This window comes from Catharus ustulatus, chromosome 1, assembly GCF_009819885.2.
Source record: "Catharus ustulatus isolate bCatUst1 chromosome 1, bCatUst1.pri.v2, whole genome shotgun sequence".
Taxonomy (NCBI): domain Eukaryota; kingdom Metazoa; phylum Chordata; class Aves; order Passeriformes; family Turdidae; genus Catharus; species Catharus ustulatus.
In genome coordinates this window covers 163,852,787-163,876,369 of record NC_046221.1, presented here as the reverse complement: position 1 = coordinate 163,876,369, position 23,583 = coordinate 163,852,787, and the positions used below count along the sequence as shown (strand labels likewise).

Here is a 23,583-nt window from a genome sequence, read left to right as displayed (position 1 = left end):
CCCCAAAATAACGCAAAATACACCCAAAATATCTCAAAATACACTCCAAATACACCAAAATACCCCCAAACACCCCAAACTACACCAAAAATACCCAAAAATACCCAAAATACCCCAAATATCCAAATTTTGGGGATACCCCCTCCCAACCCGCCCTCCTTCCGCTAGGGGGCGCCACGCCCCGCCCGCCATCTTGAGCGTGGCGGCACCGCCCTGAACTTCCGGTTTGCCGCGCACTCACTTCCGGCGTCACCGGAAGTGCCGCCGTTGCCATGGCGACGGCCCCGCCTCGGGCAGCGGCGGCCGCGGCGAGCAGGGCCCGAGGCCGCAGCGGGGACAAGGAGGGGACGAGGAGGGGACAAGGAGGGGACAGCGAGGTGACAGCGACCGGGAACGGGGCGTGGCGGCAGCGCGGGGACCCCGCGGAGGGACCTGGGGGTGAAGGGAAGGCGGTGAAGGGGGCGCTGGAGGGGGCCGGGCAAAATGGCGGTGACGTGAGGGGCGGCCTGAGGGGGGCTTGGGGACAGGGCGAGAATCGTGAGGGGACTTTGGGGACAAGGGGGGGTTTGGGGGTGGGTTTGGGGTGAGGAGGGGATTGGGGACAGGGGGTGGGGACAGGTTCTGGGGTGTGGGGTGGTTTGGGGACAGCGGGGGGCTGAGGTTTGGGGACATGGGGGGACAGGGAGGAGGGGTGGGGAGTGCTGGGGACACGGGGGACACCTGGGAGGGGCTTGGGGACAAGTTCGGGGAGTTGGGGGGATCGTGGGGACACGGGGAAGGTCTCGGGGACAAGTTTGGGGACTTGGGGAGACTTTGGGGACAAGGTCAGGGACTTGGGGACACCTTGGGGACATGAGGGTGCCTTCAGGGGGGACCTTGGGGACATTGGTGTCACCTCGGGGGGTCTTGGTGACAATTCAGCGACTTGGGGACACCTTGGGGACAGGGGGGTGCCCTCAGGGGGGGTGTTGGGGACAAATTCAGGGACTCAGGGAGGACCTTGGGGACAAATTCAGGCACTTGGGGACACCTTGGGGACATCGGGGTGGCCTCGGTGACACCAAATCCCTCCCGGAACGTCCCGGAGCCTCCGGGCCTGACGTAAATCCCGATGAATAAAAGATCAGGAGTTGGGTTTTGGAAAGAAAAAAAAATTTGAAAGGGAAATTTGGCCGGGATCCGGTGGCAAATTCCCGGCTCCTGATCCGGCAACAAATTCCCGGATCCTCAACTCCTGGCTGGGTCAACTCCCGGAATTTTGGGGCTGTTTTGAAGAATTTTTGGGGTTATTCCGAGGGATTTTGTGACTATTTTGGATTTTTTTTAAAAGTTTTTGGGAATTCCAGCTCTGTTTTCCCATGGGAATTCCCAGGATTTGGCCCCATTTTCCAGCCCCCCCCCCTCTCTGTGGATTTCGCGTTCCGAAGGGATTTAACCTTGGGATTAAGGAAATTTTTTATTTTTTTTTTTTCTCTTTCCCTGGCTGGACTTTGCCCAGAGCAGGGAGGGAAAAGAGGTTTGGGAATCTGGCTCCGCCGGAATCCTCCGGAATCCGCCCGGTCCTGCCCGGCCCTGCCCGTGGGGGCGGAGGCGCTCCCGGATTTTTTTTTTTTTTTTTTTTTTTTTCCTGTTCCACACCCAGAATTCTCCTTTCCTGCTGTTCCATTTCCTAAAAAAAAAACAACAACAAAAATTAAAATTCCAATTTTTTTTTGGTTTTTTTTTTGTTGGATTCCAGGTCAATCCCGGATTAGGAAAACCGGGAAAACCGGGTTGGGCGCGAGCCTCTCCCTGGATTTTACAATCCATTGTTTTCCCCTTCACAGGATTCATCCCACGGGATTTTCTCTGCTGGATGCCCTGGAACCTTTTCCAGAGGGCGGAAAATTGAGCGGGAAAAAACGGAAATCCTCCGTGGAAAAAAGAGGGAGATGCTTCCCAAACCCCAACCACCCCAAAATTTCGGGAAAACCCTCAGGATAGAGGGATAAACCCTCCCTGCTGGTGCTTGGAGGGGGTGATGCCGCGACTCCCGGCCCTCATCCCCGAGATTTTCCGTGGGAATCCCGGGAGATGGCGGAACACCAGGAGCTGCTGGCCGAGATGCCGGCGGTTTCCCGGCTCAGCACCCCGGAACGGCTCCGGCACGCCCAGAAACGCCGGGCCCAGCAGCTGAAGAAATGGGCGCAGGCGGAGAAGGAGATCCCGGGAATTCCGAAGGGGGGAGGGGAGAGGAAGAGGAGGAGGAGGAAGAGCGGCAGCCACGGGAAGCGCGTGACGTTCCCGGCCAGCGTCCGGCTCCTGGAAGCGGCCGCGCGGCACGACGCCGAGGAAGGTGGGGGCGGGAATTCCTGAGGGGTTTCTTTGGGAAATGGGGGCAGGATGTTTGGGATGTCCAGGTTGGGATCCTTGGTGTTGGAATTCTTGGAAGTGGTGTTGGGATGGTCGTGGTGCTGTTGGGATCCTTGGAATTGCCATTGGAATCCTTGGAATTGCCAATGGAATTCTTGGGATTGCCATTGGAATCCTTGGGATTGTCATTGGAATTCTTGGAATTGCCATTGGAATCCTTGGGAATGCCATTGGAATTTTTTGGGAATTGCCATTGGAATCCTTGGGAATGCCATTGGAATCCTTGGGAATGCCGTTGGAATCCTTGGGAATGCCATTGGAATCCTTGGGAATGCCGTTGGAATCCTTGGGAATGCCATTGGAATCCTTGGAATTGCCATTGGAATCCTTGGACTTGCCAATGGAATCCTTGGGAATGCCATTGAAATCCTTGGAATTGCCATTGGAATTCTTGGGAATGCCATTGGAATCCTTGGAATTTCCATTGAGATCCTTGGGAATGCCCATTGGAATCCTTGGAATTGCCATTGGAATCCTTGGGAATGCCATTGAAATCCTTGGAATTGCCATTGGGATCCTTGGGAATGCCATTGGAATCCTTGGAATTGCCATTGGAATCCTTGGTAGTTCCATTGGAATTCTGGGAATTCCCATCAGGATGCGCCTTGGATCCATTGGAATCTCTGGAATTGCCATTGGGATCCTTGGAATTGCCATGGATCCATTTGGATTGCTGGTAGTTCCATGGGAATCTTTGGATTAACCATTGCGATTCCTGGTATTCCCATTGGGATCCTTGGAATTGCCACTTGTATTCCTGGTACTTCCATCAGCATGCTTGGGAATTCCAGAAGAATCCTTGGAATCCCCGTTGAGATCCTTGGAATTCCCGTTGGGATCCCTGGAAGCACCACTGGGATGTTCCATGGATCCATTGGGATCCCTGGTGCTTCCACTCGTGGTTCCATGGGAATGCTCCGCACTTCTGTTGGCATTCCCAGTGGCACCGCCTGCAATTCCCATCCTGGAATTCCCATTCCTCTGGAATTCCCAATCCAGAATTCCCATCCTGGAATTCCCATTCTGGAATTCCCAATCCCGGAATTCCCCATTCTGGAATTTCCAATGCTGTTGCTGTTCCTCTGGAATTCCCAATCCTGGAATTTCCAATCCCAGAATTCCCGATCCCACAATTCTCGATCTCGGAATTCCCAATCCCACAATTCCGAATCCTGGAATTCCCAATGCCACAATTCCCAATGCAAGAACTCCCAATCCTGGAATTCCAATCCCAGAATTCCCGATCCCAGAATTCCCAATGCTGTTCCCATTCCTCTGGAATTCCCGATCCCATAATTCCCATCCCAGAATTCCCAATGCTGTTCCCATTCCTCTGGAATTCCCGATCCCATAATTCCCATCCCAGAATTCCCAATCTGGAATTCCCACTCCTGGAATTCCCAATGCCAGAATTCCCAATCCCATTGCCATTCGTCCGGAATTCCTGATCCTGGAATTCCCGATCCTGAAACTCCCGATCCTGGAATTCCCAGAGCCATTCCCATTCCTCTGGAATTCCCCATCCCAGAATTCCCAGTCCCAGAATTCCCATGTTGGAATTCCCAGGAATTCCCAATCCCATAATTCCCAATCCCATAATTCCCAATGCCGTTCCCGTTCCTCTGGAATTCCCAATCCCAGAATTCCCCATCCTGGAATTCCCAATCTTGGAATTCCCATCCCGGAATTCCTAATGCCAGAATTCCCAATCTCGGAATTTGCAATCCTACAATTCCCAATGCAAGAACTCCCAATCCTGGAATTCCTGATCCCACAATTCCCGATCCCGGAATTCCCAATCCCAGAATTCCCGGTCCCAGAATTCCCAGTGCTGTTCCCGTTCCTCTGGAATTCCCAATGCCAGAATTCCCCATCCTGGAATTCCCAATCTTGGAATTCCCAATGCCGGAATTCCTGATCCCACAATTCCCAATCCTGGAATTCCCAATCCCAGAATTCCCAATCCTGCAATTCCCAAACCCGCAATTCCCAATGTGAGAACTTCCAATCCTGGAATTCCAGTCCCACAATTCCCAATCCCGGAATTCCCAATACTGGAATTCCCAATCCCAGAACTCCCAATCCTGGAATTCCCAATCCCAGAATTCCCGGTCCCAGAATTCCCACTGCTGTTCCTGTTCCTCTGGAATTCCCAATCCCAGAATTCCCAATGCCGGAATTCCTGATCCCACAGTTCCCAATCCCGGAATTCCCAATTCCTGAATTCCCAATCCCGGAATTCCAATCCCACAATTCCCAATGCAAGAACTCCCAATCCTGGAATTCCAATCCCACAATTCCCAATCCCGGAATTCCCAATCCTGGAATTCCCAATCCCGGAATTCCCAATCCCACAATTCCCAATGCCGGAATTCCCCTCCCGGAGTTCCCAGAGCCGTTCCCGTCCCTCCGCAGTGCGGCAGTTCCTGGAGAGCGGGATCAGCCCCGACCTGTGCAACGAGGACGGGCTGACGGCGCTGCACCAGGTACTCCCGGCGTTCCGGAATTCCCCGACCTCCCCCTCCCTTCTATCCCATGGGCTTATCCAGAGATTATTCCAGACCCCGGTGATCCCAGAGATCCCAGATCCCAGAGATCCCAAATCCCAGAGATCCCAAATATCAGTGATCCCAAATCCCAGTGATCCCATTACCTGGTGATCCCAATTCCCAGAGATCCCAAATCCAGGCCCTTCCCATCCCATTAATTGGTGATCCCAAATCCCAGTGATCCCAAATCCCAGAAATCCCAGATCCCAGTGATCCCAAATCCCAGAGATCCCAAATCCCAGTGATCCCAGATCCCAGAGATCCCAAATCCCAGAGATCCCAGAAATCCCAAATCCAGGCCCTTCCCATCCCATTAATTGGCAATCCCAAATCCCAGAGATCTCAGATCCCAGTGATCCCAAATCCCAGAGATCCCAGATCCCAGAGACTGCAAATCCAGGTTCTTCCCATCCCATTAATTGGTGATCCCAGATCCCAGTGATCCCAAATCCCAGAGATCCCAAATGCCAGTGATCCCAAATCCAGGCCCTCCCCACCCCGTTAACTGATTATCCCAGAGATCCCAGCGATCCCAGAGATCCCAAATCCAGGCCCATCCCATTAACCAAGTGGTAATTCCGGGTCTTTTCCATTCCATTTCCACCCATCGATCCCAAATCCCAATATCCCATCTCCACGTCCTTCCCATCCCATTAATTGGTGATCCCAGATCCCGATGATCCCAAATCCAGTCCCTTCCCATCCCATTACCTGGTGATCCCAATTCCCAGAGATCCCAATTCCAGGTTTGTCCTGTCCCAATTATCTGGTGATCCCAAATCCCAGTGATCCCAAATCCAGGCCCTTTCCATCCCATTAAATTGTGATCCCAAATCCCGGTGATCCCAGTTCCCGCATCCTTCCCATCCCATTAAATTCCAACATCCCAACACCATGAATCCATCCCACCCCAATCCTGTTATTCCAAATCCCAAACCCCATTATTCCCATTATTCCTGGTGTTCCCATTACTCCCATTCCCAATCCCATTATTCCCATAATTTCATTATTGCCATTACTCCCATTATTCCCATTTTTCCCATTTTTCCCAATCCCATTATTCCCATTATTTCCATTATTCCCATCATTCCCATCACTCCCATAATTTCCATTGCCATTGTTCCCATTATTCCCATTACTCCCATTCCCAATCCCATGATTCCCATGATTCCCATGATTCCCATGATTCCCATTATTCCCAATCCCATTATCCCCATTATCACCATTCCCAATCCCACCATTCCCAATGTTCTCAATCCCATAATCCCTATTATTCCAATCATTCCCAAGCCCATCATTCCCACCATTTCCATTATTCCCAGCATTCTCACAATTAGTATCATTCCCACCCCCATTCCCAATCCCATTATTCCCATTGTGATTATTCCCATTATGTCCATTGTTCTCCTTACTCCCATTATTCCCATTATTCCCTTTATTCCAGTTATTCTCAATCCTGTTATTCCCAATCCCATTATTCCTATCAATCCCATTCACAACCCCACCAACCCCACCATTCCCAGTGTTCTCAATCCCATTATTCCCATAATTCCCATTATCCCAAACATTCCCAATCCCTTGTTTCATTCCCGTGTTTCCACCCCAATCCCATTATTACCATTACTTCCATTACTCCCATCATTCCCATTATTACCAATCCCATTGTTCCCATTATCCCCATTATTCCCTTCATTCCCATCACTCCCATAATTGCCATTATTCCCACCATTCCCATTATTCCCAGTATTCCCACCATTCCCATCATTCCCACCCCTTTCCCAGTCCCATTATTCCCGTTATTCCCAATCCCATCATTCCCATCATTCCCATTATTCCCATTCCCAATCCCATTATTCCCATTATTGCCATCATTCCCGTTATTCCCATTATTCCCAACCCCACCCTTCCCATTACTCCCATCATTCCCATTACCCCCAATCCCATTCCCATCCCAGTCCCAATCCCAATCCCAATCCCATTCCCACCATTCCCAATGTTCTCAATCCCATAATCCCATTATTCCTATAATTCCCATTATTCCAATCCCGTTCCCATTATGCCCATTCCCATTATTCCCAGAGCTGCATCAACAACTCCCTGCCCCTGCTCCGGCTGCTCCTGCACCCTGAAATCCCATTCCCAACCCCACCATTCCCAATCTTCTCAATGCCATTATTCCCATAATTCCCATTATTCCTACAATTCCCATTATTCCATTAATTCACAACCCCATCATTCCCACCATTCCCATTATTCCCAGTATTCCCACCATATTCATCATTCCCACTGCATTCCCATTATTCCCATTACTCCCATTATTTCAATTATTCCCATTATTTCCATTATTACATTTATTCCTCTTCCCATCACATTGCCAATCCCATTGTTCCCATTATTCCCATTATCCCCATTTTCGCATCATTCCCATCACTCCCATAATTTCCATTCCCATCATTCCCATGTTTCCACCCCAATCCCGTTACTCCCATCATTCCCATTATTCCCAATCCCTTTATTCCCATTATCCCAATAATTCCCTTCATTCCCATCACTCCCATAATTTCCATTGCCATTATTCCCACCATTCCCATTATTCCCAGTATTCTTATCCATTATTCCCTTCATTCCCACCACTCCTATAATTTCCATTGCCACCATTCCCATTATTCCCAGTATTCCCAGTATTCCCACCATTCCCATCCCATTCCCTGTCCCATTATTACAATTATTCCCATTCCCATCACATTCCCAATCCCATTATTCCCATTATTCGCAATCCCATCATTCCCATCATTCCCATTATTGCCATTATCCCCAATCCCATTATTTCCATTATTCCCCTTACTCCCATTCCCATTATTCCCATTATTCCCATTATTCCCATTATTCCCACCATTCCCATTATTCCCATTTCCAATCCCATTATTCCCATTATTCCTATTACTCCCATTTCCATTATTCCCATTATTCCCAATCACACCATTCCCACCATTCCCATTATTCCCATTATTCGCAATCCCATTATTCCCATCATTCCCATCATTCCCATTCCCAATCCCATTATTCCCATCATTCCCGTTATTCCCAATCCCAATCCCATTCCCACCATTCCCATTACTCCCATCATTCTCATTATCCCCAATCCCATTCCCAATCTCATCCCAATCCCATTTCCAATCCCATTCCGCATTCCCAATCCCAATCCCAATCCCATTATTCCCATCATTCCCATTATCCCCAATCCCATTATTTCCATCATTCCCAATCCCAATCCTATTCCCATTCCCACCATTCCCATTATCCCCAATCTCAATCCTATTCCCATTATTCCCATTCCCACCACTATTCCCAGTGCTGCATCAACAATTCCCTGCCACTGGTGTGGCTGCTCCTGGACCCTGAAATCCCATTCCCAAACCCAACATTCCAAATGTTCTCAATCCCATAATCCCCATTATTCCAATCATTCCCAACCCCATGATTCCCAGCATTCCCAATCCCAGCATTCCCATCATTCCCATTGTCATTATTCCCATTATGTCCATTGTTCTCCTTACTCCCATCATTCCCATTATTCCCAATCCATTTATTCCCATTATTCCCATTATTCCCACTCCCAATCCCACCATCCCCATTATTCCCATTTTCAATCCCATCATTCTCATCATTCCCATAATTCCCATTATCCCCAATCCCATTCCCAATCCCATCATTCCCATAATTCCCATTATTCCCAATCCCATTATTCCCATTATTCCCAACCCCACCATTCCCACCATTCCCATTACTCCCATCATTCCCATTACCCCCAATCCCATTCCCAATCCCATTCCCATTCCCATCCCAATCCCATTCCCATTCCCATTCCCATTCCCACCACTCCCATTATCCCCAATCCCATTATTCCCATTATTCCCATCATTCCCATTATTCCCAATCCCTTTCCAATTATTCCTATTATTTCCAATCCCATTTCCATTCCCATTACCACTATTCCCATTATTCCCAATCCCACTCCCACCATTCCCATCATTCCCAATCCCATTCCTATCCCCATTCACACCATTCCCATTATCCCCAATACCAATCCCAATCCCATTCCAATTCCCACCATTCCCATTATTCCCAATGTTAATCCCAATCCTATTTCCATTCCCACCATTCCCATTATCCCCATTCCCATTCCCATTCCCAATCCCAATCCCATTTCCATTTCCCATTCCCATTCCCAATCCCAATCCCAATCCCATTTCCATTACCAATCCCATTCCCATTCCCATCACTCCCATTATCCCCAATCCCAATCCCATTCCCGACCCCACCATTCCCAACATTTTCAGTCCCATTATTCCCATCATTCCCGTTATCCCCAATCCCAATCCCATTCCCAATCCCACCATTCCCACCATTATTCCCACCATTCCCATTATTCCCAATCCCATTATTGCCATTATTCCCAACACGACCATTCTCACTATTCCCATTACTCCCATCATTCCCATTATCCCCAATCCCATAATCCCCATTATTCCCATAATCCCCACCACCATTCCCACCATTCCCACCACCATTCCCACCATTCCCGCTGTTCCCAGTGCTGCATCGACGATTCCCTGCCGCTGGTGCGGCTGCTGCTGGAGTCGGGCGCCGACGCCAACGCGCGCGACGCCGAGCTCTGGACGCCGCTGCACGCCGCCGCCACCTGCGGCCACCTGGCGCTGGTGCAGCTCCTCGTGCAGCGGTGAGAACTCATCAATTAACTCATTCATTAGCTGATTGATTGATTGATTGATTGATTGGTTGTTTGTTTGGCGGGGCAGGGGCGCGGACCTGCTGGCGCTGAACTCGGACGGGAACATGCCGTACGACCTGTGCGAGGACGAGGCCACGCTGGACTGCCTGGAGAGCGCCATGGCCGGGCAAGGTGGGACAGGAAATCCCTGGGATTCCCACAAAAATACCAAATTCCCATCATTCCCATAATGCAGAACATCCCTGGAATCTCTCCAAAGTCCAGATTTCCCCAAAAATCCCGTAATTTTCGTAATACAGAAAATCTCTGGAACCCCTCCCAAAAATCCCATCATTGCCATAATCCAGAAAATTCCTGGAATCCCCCCAAAAATCCCAAATTTACCCAAAATCCCATAATTCCCATAATCCAGAACATCCCTGGAACTCTCCAAAATTCCAAATTACCATAATGCAGAAAATCCCTGGAATTCCCCCCAAAATCCTGAATTCCCCAAAAATCCCATAATTCCGATAATCCAGACAATCCCTGGAACCCCTCCCAAAAATCCCATAATTCCCATAATGCAGAAAAACCCTGGAATCCCCCAAAATCCCAATTTTCCCAAAAATCCTATAATTCTCATAATAAAGAAAATCCCTGGAATCCCCCACAAATCCCAAATTCCCCCCAAATCCCATAAGTCTCATAAACCAGAAAATCCCTGGAATCACCCACAAATCCTTAATTCCCCGAAAATCCCATAATTCTCATAATCCAGAAAATTCCTGGAACCCCTCCCAAAAATCACAATTTCCCCATAAATCCAGAAAATTCCTGGAATCCCTCACATCCCAAATTCCCCAAAAATCCCATAAATCCCTTAATCCAGAAAATTCCTGGAACCCCTCCCAAAAATCCCATAATTCCCATAATCCAGAAACTTCCTGGAATCCTCCAAAATCCCAAATTCCCTTAATGCAGGAAATCCTTGGAATCGCCCTAAATCCCAAATTCTCCCTAAATCCCATAATTCTCATAATCCAGAAAATCCCCATAATCCCAAATCCCAAATTCCCATTAATTCCTCTTAATTAATCCCATTAATAAATCCCAAATTCCTGGTAACCCCATAATCCCAAATTCCCATTAATTCCCATTCATTCCCATTAATTCTCATTAATTTCTGTTAATTAATCCCATTATTGATCCTGTTAATTGCCAGGAAGGTTTTGCTCAGGCCCAGCGTGTCAGAAATCCTGTAACTCCCAAATCCCCATAATCCCATAATCCCATAAATCCCATAAATCCCAAATTCCTGGTAACCCCATAACCCCAAATTCCCATTAATTCCCATTAATCCCATTAATTAATCCCATTAATAATCCCATTAATTGGCAGGAAATTGGTGCACAAACCAAAATCCCTGTAACTCCCCAAACCCCATAATCCCATAAATCCCATAAATCCCATAAATCCCAAATTCCTTTTATTCCCATTACCCCAAATTCCCACTAATAATCCCCATTACTTAATGAACCCCATTAATTACCCCATTAATTAACCCCTGAACTGCCAGGCATCACCCAGGAGCGCATCGAGGAGGCGCGGGCGGCCCCGGAACGTTCCATGATCCGGGAGATTCGCGATCGGATCCGCGACGGCGCCGACCTCGACCTGCCCGGGGGGCACGGGGCCACCCTGGTGCGTGGGGTGGCGCTTGGGGACAGTGGGGACAACAGGGGTGGCACTTGGGGACAGTGGGGGTGGGGAGGGGTTTGGGTTGGGGTGGCACTGGGAGGGACTGGGAGGGGATTGAGGTGGCACTGGTGACACTGGGAGGGTCAGGGTGGCACTGGTGGCACTGGGTGAATGTCCCCACGCCCTGGTGACACTGGGAGGATCAGGGTGACACTGGTGACACTGGCTGAGTGTCCCCATGGCCCTGGTGACACTGGTGACACTGGGAGGGTCAGGGTGGCACTGGTGACACTGACTGAGTGTCCTCATGGCCCTGGTGGCACTGGGATGGCCCTGGTGACAGTGGTGGCACTGGTGAGTGTCCCCACACCCTGGTGACACTGGTGACACTGGCTGAATGTCCCATGACCCTGGTGACACTGGGATGGTTAGGGTGACACTGGTGGCACTGCTGAATGTCCCCATAGCCCTGGTGACACCAGTGGCACTGGGTGAGTGTCCCCATGGCCCTGGTGACACTGTGATGGCCCTGGTGACACTGGTGGCACTGGGAGGGGTTTGAGGTGACCCTGGTGACACTGGTGGCACTGGGAATGATCAGGGTGACACTGGTGGCACTGGGTGATTGTCCCCATAGCCCTGGTGACACTGATGAGTGTCCCCATCACCCTGGTGGCACTGGTGGCACTGACTGAGTGTCCTCATGGCCCTGGTGGGACTGGTGACACTGAGAAGGATCAGGGTGACACTGGTGGCACTGGGTGAGTGTCCCCACACCCTGGTGACACTGGTGGCACTGGTTAGTGTCCCTATGGCCCTGGTGACACTGGGATGGCCCTGGTGGCACTGGGATGGTCAGGGTGACACTGGGGGTCACTGGGAGGGGATTGAGGTGACACTGGTGACACTGGGTGAATGTCCCCATGGCCCTGGTGACACTGGTGACACTGGGTGATTATCCCCATGGCCCTGGTGACATTGGGGGTCACTGAGAAGGATCAGGGTGACACTGGTGACACTGGTGAGTGTCCCCATGTCCATGGTGACATTGGTGACGCTGGGAGGGTCAGGGTGACACTGGTGACACTGGGTGAGTGTCCCCATGGCCCTGGTGGCACTGTGATGGCCCTGGTGACACTGGGGGACACTGGCATGGTCAGGGTGACACTGGGAGACACTGGGAGGGGATTGAGGTGACACTGGTGACACTGGGAAGGATCAGGGTGACACTGGTGACACTGGGTGATTGTCCCCACACCCTGGTGACACTGGTGGCACTGGTTACTGTCCCCATGGCCCTGGTGACGCTGGGATGGCCCTGGTGACAGTGGTGGCACTGGGATGGTCAGGGTGGCACTGGTGACACTGGGTGAGTGTCCCCATGGCCCTGGTGACACTGGTGGCACTGGTGAATGTCCCCATGGCCCTGGTGACACTGGGATGGTCAGCGTGACATTGGGGGTCACTGGGAGGGTCAGGGTGACACTGGTGAATGTCCCCATGGCCCTGGTGACACTGATGAGTGTCCCCACACCCTGGTGGCACCGGTGGCACTGCTGAATGTCCCCAGTGGTGGCACTACCCCACCCCACTCCTCAACCATCCCCAAACCAACCCCACCCCCATTCCCCTGACGCCACCGAGGTGCCACCACTGTCCCCAGCGCTGTCCCCAGCGGTGTCCCCAGCAGTGTCCCCTCCCCTGTCCCCCCAGCTGCACGTGGCCGCCGCCCACGGCTTCCAGGAGGCGGCCGAGCTGCTGCTGGAGCACCGAGCGCGCCACGACCGCCGCGACCGCGACGGCTGGGAGCCGCTGCACGCCGCCGCCTGCTGGGGACAGGTGGGACATTGTGGGGACATGGGGACATGGGGACACTGACTGGGGACATGGGGACACCAAATGGGGACATGGGGCACGGGGACATGGGGACAGCCACGACCGCCGTGACCGTGACGGCTGGGAGCCGCTGCACGCCGCCGCCTGCTGGGGACAGGTGGGACACTGCTCGGGACATGGGGACATGGGGACACCAAATGGGACATGGAGACACCAAATGGGACATGGGGACATGGGGACATGGGGACAGCCACGACCGCCGCGACCGCGACGGCTGGGAGCCGCTGCACGCCGCCGCCTGCTGGGGACAGGTGGGACACTGACTGGGGACGTGGGGACATTGGGGACACTGACTGGGGACATGGGGACACCAAATGGGGACATGGGGACAGCCGCGACCGCGACGGCTGGGAGCCGCTGCACGCCGCCGCCTGCTGGGGACAGGTGGGACACGCATTGGGGACATTGGGGACACTGGGGACATGGGGACAGGTGTGACACTGAATGGGGACATGGGGACAGTGTGACACTGATTGGGGAGATGGGGGACATGGGGACACCAAATGGGGGCAGGTGTGACATTGATTTGGGACATGGGGACACTGGGCACAGGTGGGACATTGATTGGGGACATGGGGACACCAAATGGGGACGTGGGGACACTGGGGACAGGTGTGACACCAAATGGGGACACTGGGGACAGGTGTGACACCACACTGGGGACACTGGGGACAGGTGTGACACCAAACTGGGGACACTGGGGACAGGTGTGACACCAGACTGGGGACACTGGGGACAGGTGTGACACCAAATGGGGACACTGGGGACAGGTGTGACACCACACTGGGGACACTGGGGACAGGTGTGACACCAGACTGGGGACACTGGGGACAGGTGTGACACCAGACTGGGGACACTGGGGACACTGGGGACAGGTGTGACACCAAACTGGGGACATTGGGGACACTGGGGACAGGTGTGACACCACACTGGGGACACTGGGGACACTGGGGACAGGTGTGACACCACACTGGTGACACTGGGGACACTGGGGACACTGGTGACATTGGTGTCCCTTTCTCCCCCCAGGTCCCTCTGGTCGAGCTCTTGGTCGCTCACGGCGCCGACCTGGGAGCCAAATCCCTGCTGGATGAGACACCCCTGGGTGAGCCTGGGGACAGGGGGGACATCGTGGGGACACTGTGGGGACACTGTGGGGACATTGTGGGGACATTGTGGTGACATTTCAGTGACATTTCAATGACATTTCAATGACATTTCAGTGACATTTCGGTGACATTTCAATGACATTTCGGTGACATTTCAGTGACATTTCGGTGACATTTCAATGACATTTCAGTGACATTTCGGTGACATTTCAGTGACATTTCAGTGACATTTCAGTGACATTTCAATGACATTTCAATGACATTTCAGTGACATTTCAGTGACATTTCAGTGACATTTCAATGACATTTCAGTGACATTTCAGTGACATTTCAGTGACATTTCAGTGACATTTCGGTGACATTTCAATGACATTTCAGTGACATTTCAATGACATTTCAGTGACATTTCAATGACATTTCAGTGACATTTCAGTGACATTTCAGTGACATTTCAATGACATTTCGGTGACATTTCAATGACATTTCAGTGACATTTCAATGACATTTCAGGGACATTTCGGTGACATTTCAGTGACATTTCAGTGACATTTCAATGACATTTCAATGACATTTCAATGACATTTCAGTGACATTTCGGTGACATTTCAATGACATTTCAGTGACATTTCAATGACATTTCAGTGACATTTCGGTGACATTTCGGTGACATTTCGGTGACATTTCAGTGACATTTCAGTGACATTTCAATGACATTTCAGTGACATTTCGGTGACATTTCGGTGACATTTCAATGACATTTCAATGACATTTCAGTGACATTTCAGTGACATTTCAGTGACATTTCAGTGACATTTCAGTGACATTTCAATGACATTTCGGTGACATTTCGGTGACATTTCGGTGACATTTCAATGACATTTCAATGACATTTCAATGACATTTCGGTGACATTTCGGTGACATTTCGGTGACATTTCGGTGACATTTCGGTGACATTTCAATGACATTTCGGTGACATTTCGGTGACATTTCAATGACATTTCAATGACATTTCAGTGACATTTCAGTGACATTTCAGTGACATTTCAATGACATTTCAATGACATTTCAGTGACATTTCAGTGACATTTCAGTGACATTTCAGTGACATTTCAGTGACATTTCAATGACATTTCAGTGACATTTCAATGACATTTCGGTGACATTTCAGTGACATTTCGGTGACATTTCAATGACATTTCAGTGACATTTGGGTGACATTTCAATGACATTTCAGTGACATTTCAATGACATTTCAATGACATTTCAGTGACATTTCAGTGACATTTCGGTGACATTTCAATGACATTTCAGTGACATTTCAATGACATTTCAATGACATTTCGGTGACATTTCAATGACATTTCAATGACATTTCAATGACATTTCAGTGACATTTCGGTGACATTTCAATGACATTTCAGTGACATTTCGGTGACATTTGGGTGACATTTGGTGACATTGATGCCATCCCCTGTCCCCAGACGTGTGCGGTGACGAGGACGTGCGCGCCAAGCTCCTGGAGCTCCGCTCCAAGCGCGCGGCCGTGCTCAGGTCCCAGGAGCGGCAGAAATCGCCGCTGCACCGACGGACGTCCAGCGCCGGCAGCCGCGGGTCAGCGGGGACACTGCGGGGACACTGGGAGGGGACACAGCGAGGGGACATGGGGACACGGGAGGGACACGGTGGGGATATTGGGAGGGGACACTGGGACACTGGGAGGGGACACGGGGAGGGACAGGGGACACTGAGAGGGGACAGTGGGAGAGACAGGGGGACACTGGAAGGCACTGGGGGGGACACGGGGACACCAGGAGGGGACACTGGGACACTGGGAGGGGACACTGGGAGGGACACTGGGACACTGGGAGGGGGCATGGGGACACGGGAAGGACACTGGGAGGGGACACTGGGAGGGTCAGGGTGACACTGGGGGGCACTGAGAGGGGACACTGGGACATGGGAGGGGACATAGTGGCACTGGGAGGGGACACAGGGAGGGACAGGGGGACACTGGGAGGGACATGGTGGTACTGGGAGGGGACACAGTGGCACTGGGAGGGACAGGGGGACACTGGGGGGCACTGGGAGGGACAGGGGATACTGGAAGGGGACACTGGGGGCACTGGGAGGGGACATGAGGACACTGGGAGGGGACATGGGAGGGACACTGGGAAGGACACAGGGAGGGACACTGGGAGGGGCAGGGTGACACTGGGGGCCACTGGGAGGGGACACTGGGACACTGGGAGGGACACTGGTGGGGATATTGGGAGGGGACACAGTGGCACTGAGAGGGACAGGGGGACACTGGGAGGGGACATAGGGACGCTGGGAAGGGCAGGGTGACACTGGCGGGGGACACAAGAGGGACACCAGGAGGGACACTGGGACACTGGGAGGGACTGGGGGACTCTGGGAGGGTCAGGGGGACACTGGGTGGGGACACTAGGAGGGGACACTGGGAAGGGCAGGGGGACACTGGAAGGGGACGCTGGGAGGGTCAGGGAAACACTGGGATGGGACACTGGGAGGGACATGGTGGCACTGGGAGGGGACACGGGAGGGACACTGGGAGGGACAGGGGGACAGTGGGAGGGGACACGGGGACACTGGGTGTCACTGGGTGACGTCAGAGTGGCACTGGTGGCACTGGGTGACTGTCCCCATGGCCCTGGTGACACTGGGAGGGTTTTTGGGGTGAGGGTCCCCATGGCCCCCAGTAATTCCCACAATTCCCATAACCCCTGTAATCCCATATTCCCAAATTGTTGATGATTCCCATAACCCCATAATCCAGTAATCCCAATAAATCCCAATAAATCCCAATAAATCCCGATAAATCCCATAATCCCATAATCCAAATAAATCCCATAATCCAAATAATCCAAATAATCCAAACCTCAATAATTCCCATAATCCAATAATCCAAACAAATCCCATAATCCAATAATCCCATAACCCCATAATCTAATAATCCATTAATCCCAATAATTTCCAGTAAATCCCAATAAATCCCAATAAATCTCATAATCCCATAATCTAAATAATCCAAATAATTCCCATTAATCTCCATTAATTAATCCCGTTAACAACCCCATTAATTGCCATGAAGGTTTTGCTCAGGGCCAGCGTGTCAGAAATCCTCTAACTCCCCAAATTTCATAATCCCATAAATCCCAAATTCCTGGTAACCCCATAATCCCAAATTCCTTTTAATTCCCCTTAATTCCCCTTAATTCCCATTAATTCCAGTTAATTAAGGCCATTAATTACCCTGTTAATTGGCAGGAAGGTGGTGCACCAGGCCAGCGTGTTGGAAATCCTGTAACTCCCCAAACCCCATAACCCCATAAATCCCAAATTCCTGGTAATCCCATAACCCTGAATTCCTGTTCATTCCCATTAATTCCCGTTAATGATTTCCATTAATTAACCCCATTAATTAATTAGTGCTGTTAATGAATTGACAGGAAGGTGGTGCGCAGGGCCAGCGTGTTGGAAATCCTGTAACTCCCCAAACCCCATAATCCCATAATCCCAAATTCCCATTAATAATTCCCATTAATTTCCATTAATAATTCCCATTAATTAACCTCATTAATTAATTAACCACATTAATTAATTAACTCACTAATTAATGAATTACAGGAAGGTTTTGTGCAGGGCCAGCGTGTCGGAAATCCTGTAACTCCCCAAACCCCATAATCCCATAATCCCAATTCCCATTAATAATTCCCATTAATTCCCATTAATAACCCCATTAATTAACTCAATTAATTAATTAACCCCATTAATTAATGAATTACAGGAAGGTGGTGCACCGGGCCAGCATGTCGGAAATCCTGTAACTCCCCACACCCCATAATCCCATAACCCCATAACCCAAATTCCCATTAATAATTCCCATTAATTCCCATTAATAACCCCATTAATTAACCTCATTAATTAACCCCGTTAATTAATTAACTCATTAATTAATGAATTGATTGCAGGAAGGTTTTGCTCAGGGCCAGCGTGTCGGAAATCCTGTAACTCCCAAACCCCATAACCCCATGAATCCCAATTTCCATTAATAATTCCCATTAATAATTCCTATTAATTCCCATTAATAATTCCCATTAATTAACCCCATTAATTAATTAACCCCATTAATTAATTAATTACAGGAAGGTTTTGCTCAGGGCCAGCGTGTCGGAAATCCTGTAACTCCCAAACCCCATAATCCCATAAATCCCATAAATCCCAAATTCCTGGTAATCCCATAACCCTGAATTCCTGTTAATTCCCATTAATTCCCATTAATAATTCCCATTAATTCCCATTAATTAATGCTGTTAATTAACCCTGTTAATTGGCAGGAAAGTTTTGCTCAGGGCCAACGTGTCGGAAATCCTGTAACTCCCATAACCCCCATAATCCCATAAACCCATAAATCCCAAATTCCTGATAATCCCATAATCCTGAATTCCTGATAATTCCCATTAATAATTCCCATTAATTAATCCCATTAATTCCTATTAATTAATCCCATTAATAATCTCATTAATTGGCAGGAAGGTGGTGCACAGGGCCAACGTGTCAGAAATCCTGTAACTCCCCAAACCCCATAATCCCATAAACCCCAATTCCCATTAATAATTCCCAATAATAATTTCCATTAATAATCCTAATTAATTCCCATTATTAATTCCCATTAATTAACCTAATTAATTAATTAATAATATTAATTAATCGGCAGGAAGGTTTTGCTCAAGGCCAACGTGTCGGAAATCCTGTAACTCCCATAATCCCATAACTCCATTAATTCCTGTTAATAATTCTCATTAATAATTCCCATTAATAATTCCCATTAATTCCCATTAATAACCCCATTAATTAATTAACCCCATTAATTAATTAACTCATTAACTAATTAATTACAGGAAGGTTTTGCTCAGGGCTAGCATGTTGGAAATCCTGTAACTTCCCAAACCCCATAATCCCATAACCCAAATCCCATTAATAATTCCCAGTAATTAACCCCAATAATTAATAACCCCAATAATTAATTAACTCATTAATTAATTAATGGGTTGCAGGAAGGTGGTGCGCCGTGCCAGCGTGTCGGAGCGCTCCAGCCTGTACCGGCGCGAGCAGCGGCGCGAGGCCATCGTGTGGCAGCGAGGGGGACGCAGGGACAGCGAGGACGAGGGGACAGCGGAGAGCCACCAGCACGGCGGGGACACCGGGGTGGGGACACCAATGGGGACACCAATGGGGACAGCAGAGAGCCACCAACACAGCGGGGACACCGGGGTGGGGACACTGCTGGGGACATTGGGGACACTGCTGGGGACACTGGGGACACTGCTGGGGTCAGGGACACTGCCGTGGACACTGGGGACATAGGGGACACTGGGGACAGAGACAGCCAAGACGAGGACAGGGGGACACCAGGGTCAGGGACACTGCTGGGGACAGCGGGGACACTGGGGTAGGGACACTCAGGGGACTCTCAGGGGACATTGGGGACAGTGGGGACATTGGGGACATTGGAACAGTGGGGACACCGGAGTCAGGGACACCACTAGGGACACCGAGGACATTGGGGACACCAGGGTAGGGACACTGCTGGGGACACTGGGGACATTGGAGACATTGGGGGTGTTGGGGACATTGGGGACACTCATGGACATTGGGGGGATCGGGGACGTTGGGGACATTGGAGACATTGGGGACATTGGGGACACTCATGGACATTGGGGGGATCGGGGACGTTGGGGACATTGGAGACATTGGGGACATTGGGGACACTCATGGACATTGCGGGGATCGGGGACATTGGGGACATTGGAACAGTGGGGACATTGGGGTCAGGGACACTGCTGGGGACACTGGGGACATTGGGGACATTGGGAACACTGGGGACGCCAGGGACACAGGGGTCAGGGACACCACTGGGGACACTGGGGACACTTCTGGAGACACTAGGGACACTCATGGAGATTGGGGGGATGAGGGACATTGGGGACATAGGGGACAGTGGGGACACTGGGGACATTGGGGGCGTTGGAGACATTGGGGACACTCAGGGGACACTGGGGACACTCAGGGGACATTGGGGACACCGGAGTCAGGGACACCACTGGGGACATTGGAGACATTGGGGACACTGGGGGTGTTGGGGACACTGGGGACACTGGGGACTTTCATGGACATTGGGGACAGAGGGGTCATTGGGGACATTGGAGACGTTGGGGACATTGGGGACATTGGGACAGTGGGGACACTGGGATCAGGGACACCACTGGGGACATTTGGGGACATTGAGGACATTGGAGACATTGGTGACAGTGGGAGTGTTGGGGACTTTGGGGTCACTGGGGACACTCATGGACACTGGGGACATTGGAGGCCCCAGGGTCAGGGACACCACTGGGGACACTGGGGACACTGGGGACACTGGGGACATTGGAGACATTGGGGACAGTGGGAGTGTTGGGGACATTGGGGACACTCATGGACATTGGGGACAGAAGGGTCACTGGGGACATTGGAGACGTTGGGGACATTGGGGACAATGTGGTGATGGGGGACAATGGGGGTGGCATCGGGGTGAGGGACATTGGGGACAATGTTGGACTTTGAGGACATTGGGGACATTGGAGACATTGAAGGGACTTTGGGAACATTGAGGACATTGGGGACATTGGGGACATTGGGGACAGGGTGACACCGTGAGGTGACCCCGGTGCCATCACCCTGATTGTCCCCATTTTTTTTTGTCCCCTCAGGTCCCCTCCCCGGCGCCATCCCCGGACCCGCCCTCGCTGTCCCCTCACCCCAACGGCTCCGCGCTGTCCCCAATGTCCCCAACAATGTCCCCAACGATGTCCCCAACGTCCCCTCAGGGTGACAAAACCCAACCCCACACCCTGGCCGACCTCAAACGCCTCCGCGCCGCCGCCAAAACCCAGAGCGGCGACCCCAAAAAAAAACCCCAAAAACACCTCGGGGACAGCGGGGACACCCCCGGGGACACCCCTGGGGACATCGGGGACACCCCTGGGGACATCGGGGACACCCCTGGGGACATCGGGGACCCGCCCCTGCTGCGCCTCACGGCCCCTCTGGACGATCCCCCCCCCGACAAGCAGCGCTGCTGCCGCCTCATGTGACCCCAAAAAAAACCCCAAAAATTTATGGGGTCGCCCCAAATTTAAATTTTTTTTTTTTTTTTGGGGTCGTTGTCACCTCCACCTCCCCCCCCCCTTTGAGGATTTGTCACTTTTTGTGTCCCCAAAAAAAAAAAAAAAGAAAAAAAAAATAATCGGGGTTTTTTTTTGCAGCAGTTTTGGTGTGGTTGATTTGGGGTTTTTATGGGGGAAAGGGTTTGGGGTGAATCCCAAAAGTTTTTGGGGTCGTGAAAGGGGTGGGGGGGTTAAAAAAGGGGATTTGGGGGGTCCAGGATTGGGATTTGGGGTTTGGGGTGCCCTAAATCCGTGTTTGGGGTTTTGGAAATCCCTAAATCCTCATTTGGGATTTTGGGACCCCCTAAATCTGTATTTGGGATTTTAGGAGTCTCTAAATCCCACAGAAAAGTTTTAGGATCCCCCAAATCCACACAGGGAACTTTTGGGATCCCCTAAATCCACATTTAGGATTTTAGGATCCTTTAAATCTCACATTTAGGATTTTGGGACCCCCTAAATCCATATTTGGGGTTTTGGGATTCCCTAAATCCTCATTTGGGACTTTAGGATCCCCTAAATTCGCATTTGGGATTTTTTGATCCTCAAATCCCACAGAAAAGTTTTGGGATCCCCTAAATCCACATTTAGGATTTTAGGAACCCCTAAATCCACATTTGGGATTTTGGGATCCTCAAATCCCACAGAAAAGTTTTGGGATCCCCTAAATCCTCATTTGGGATTTTAGGAACCTCTAAATCCTCATTTAGGATTTTGAGATCCCCTAAATCCACATTTGGGATTTTGGGATCCCCTAAATCCATATTTGGAGTTTTAGGAGCCTCTAAATCCTCATTTAGGATTTTGAGAACCCTCAAATCCAAATTTAGGATTTTAGGATCCCTTGAATCTCACATTTGGGATTTTAGGAACCCCCAAATCCACATTTGGGATTTTGGGATCCTCAAATCCCACAGAAAAGTTTTGGGATCCCCTAAATCCATATTTGGGATTTTGGGATCCTCTAAATCCTCATTTGGGATTTTGAGATCCCCCAAATCCAAATTTAGGATCCCTTGAATCTCACATTTAGGATTTTAGGACCCCCTAAATCCCATAGAAAAGTTTTGGGATCCCCTTAAACCTCATTTAGGATCTTAGACCTTCCTAAATCCATATTTGGGATTTCAGAACCCCCAAATCCACATTTAGGATTTTAGGATCCCCCAAATCCTCATTTGGGATTTTAGGATTCCCCAAATCCATATTTAGGATTTTAGGAACCCTTAAATCCATATTTAGGATTTTGGAATTCCCTAAATCCTCATTTGGTATTTTGGGATCCCCCAAATCCACATTTAGGATTTTGGGATCCCCTAAATCCACATTTGGGATTTTAGGACTCCCTAAATCCCATAGAAAAGTTTTAGGATCCCCTAAATCCACATTTAGGCTTTTGGGATCCCCTAAATCCGTATTTGGGATTTTGGGATCCTCAAATCCCACAGAAAAGTTTTAGGATCCCCCAAATCCACACAGGGAACTTTTGGGATCCCCTAAATCCACATTTAGGATTTTGGGATCCCTTAAATCTCACATTTAGGATTTTGGGATCCCCTAAATCCATATTTGGGGTTTTGGGATTCCCTAAATCCTCATTTGAGATTTTAGGACTCCCTAAATCCACATTTAGGATTTTAGGATCCCCCAAACCCACATTTGGGATTTTAGGATCCCCCAAACCCACATTTAGGATTTTAGTATCCCCCAAATCCACATTTAGGATTTCAGAACCCCCCAAACCCCACCGAAACCTTTTTAGGTTTCCCTTCCCCAAACCCCCTTTAGGACAAAACCCCAAAATCCCAAATCCTGCCCTAAAACCTTTTTGGGTTCGTTGTTGTTTTTTTTATTTTGGGGTGGCCCTTTATGGGGGCGGGGCCCCCCCAAAATCCCAAATCCTTCCCCTCCCCCGGTCCCGTTTCTATTTCGGGAGCCGCAGCTGCGGGGAAA

The 23,583-nt window shown here is 50.3% G+C and overlaps 1 protein-coding gene across 4 annotated transcripts; it reads left to right on the top strand.

Annotated features, from left to right (window-relative positions):
- The first annotated feature begins 272 nt into the window (after positions 1-272).
- On the top strand, positions 273-21,632 carry PPP1R16A (protein phosphatase 1 regulatory subunit 16A). Of its 4 annotated transcripts, XM_033067952.1 has the most exons (12): positions 273-377; positions 1,827-2,335; positions 4,828-4,898; positions 5,086-5,100; positions 9,557-9,702; positions 9,782-9,885; positions 11,273-11,397; positions 13,108-13,233; positions 14,320-14,395; positions 15,883-16,012; positions 19,480-19,630; positions 21,175-21,632. In XM_033067952.1, exons 2-12 carry the CDS (start codon positions 2,074-2,076, stop codon positions 21,556-21,558), a joined length of 1,590 nt encoding a protein of 529 aa, XP_032923843.1. In that variant the 5' UTR covers positions 273-377; positions 1,827-2,073; the 3' UTR covers positions 21,559-21,632. The 4 variants fall into 4 exon arrangements, with proteins under 4 accessions (XP_032923843.1, XP_032923851.1, XP_032923860.1 ...); XM_033067960.1 differs by lacking the exon at positions 5,086-5,100; XM_033067969.1 differs by lacking the exon at positions 13,108-13,233.
- Positions 21,633-23,583: the final 1,951 nt, after the last annotated feature.

What these genes read in the sequence shown, in the direction of transcription:
- PPP1R16A (XM_033067952.1), top strand. Translation starts at nt 2,074, where the DNA reads ATGGCGGAACACCAGGAGCTGCTGGCCGAGATGCCGGCGGTTTCCCGG. An exon ending in GTGCAGCTCCTCGTGCAGCG is followed by an intron (nt 9,703 to 9,781) that starts GTGAGAACTCAT and finishes TTGGCGGGGCAG; the next exon opens with GGGCGCGGACCTGCTGGCGC. An exon ending in GCTGGATGAGACACCCCTGG is followed by an intron (nt 14,396 to 15,882) that starts GTGAGCCTGGGG and finishes CCCTGTCCCCAG; the next exon opens with ACGTGTGCGGTGACGAGGAC.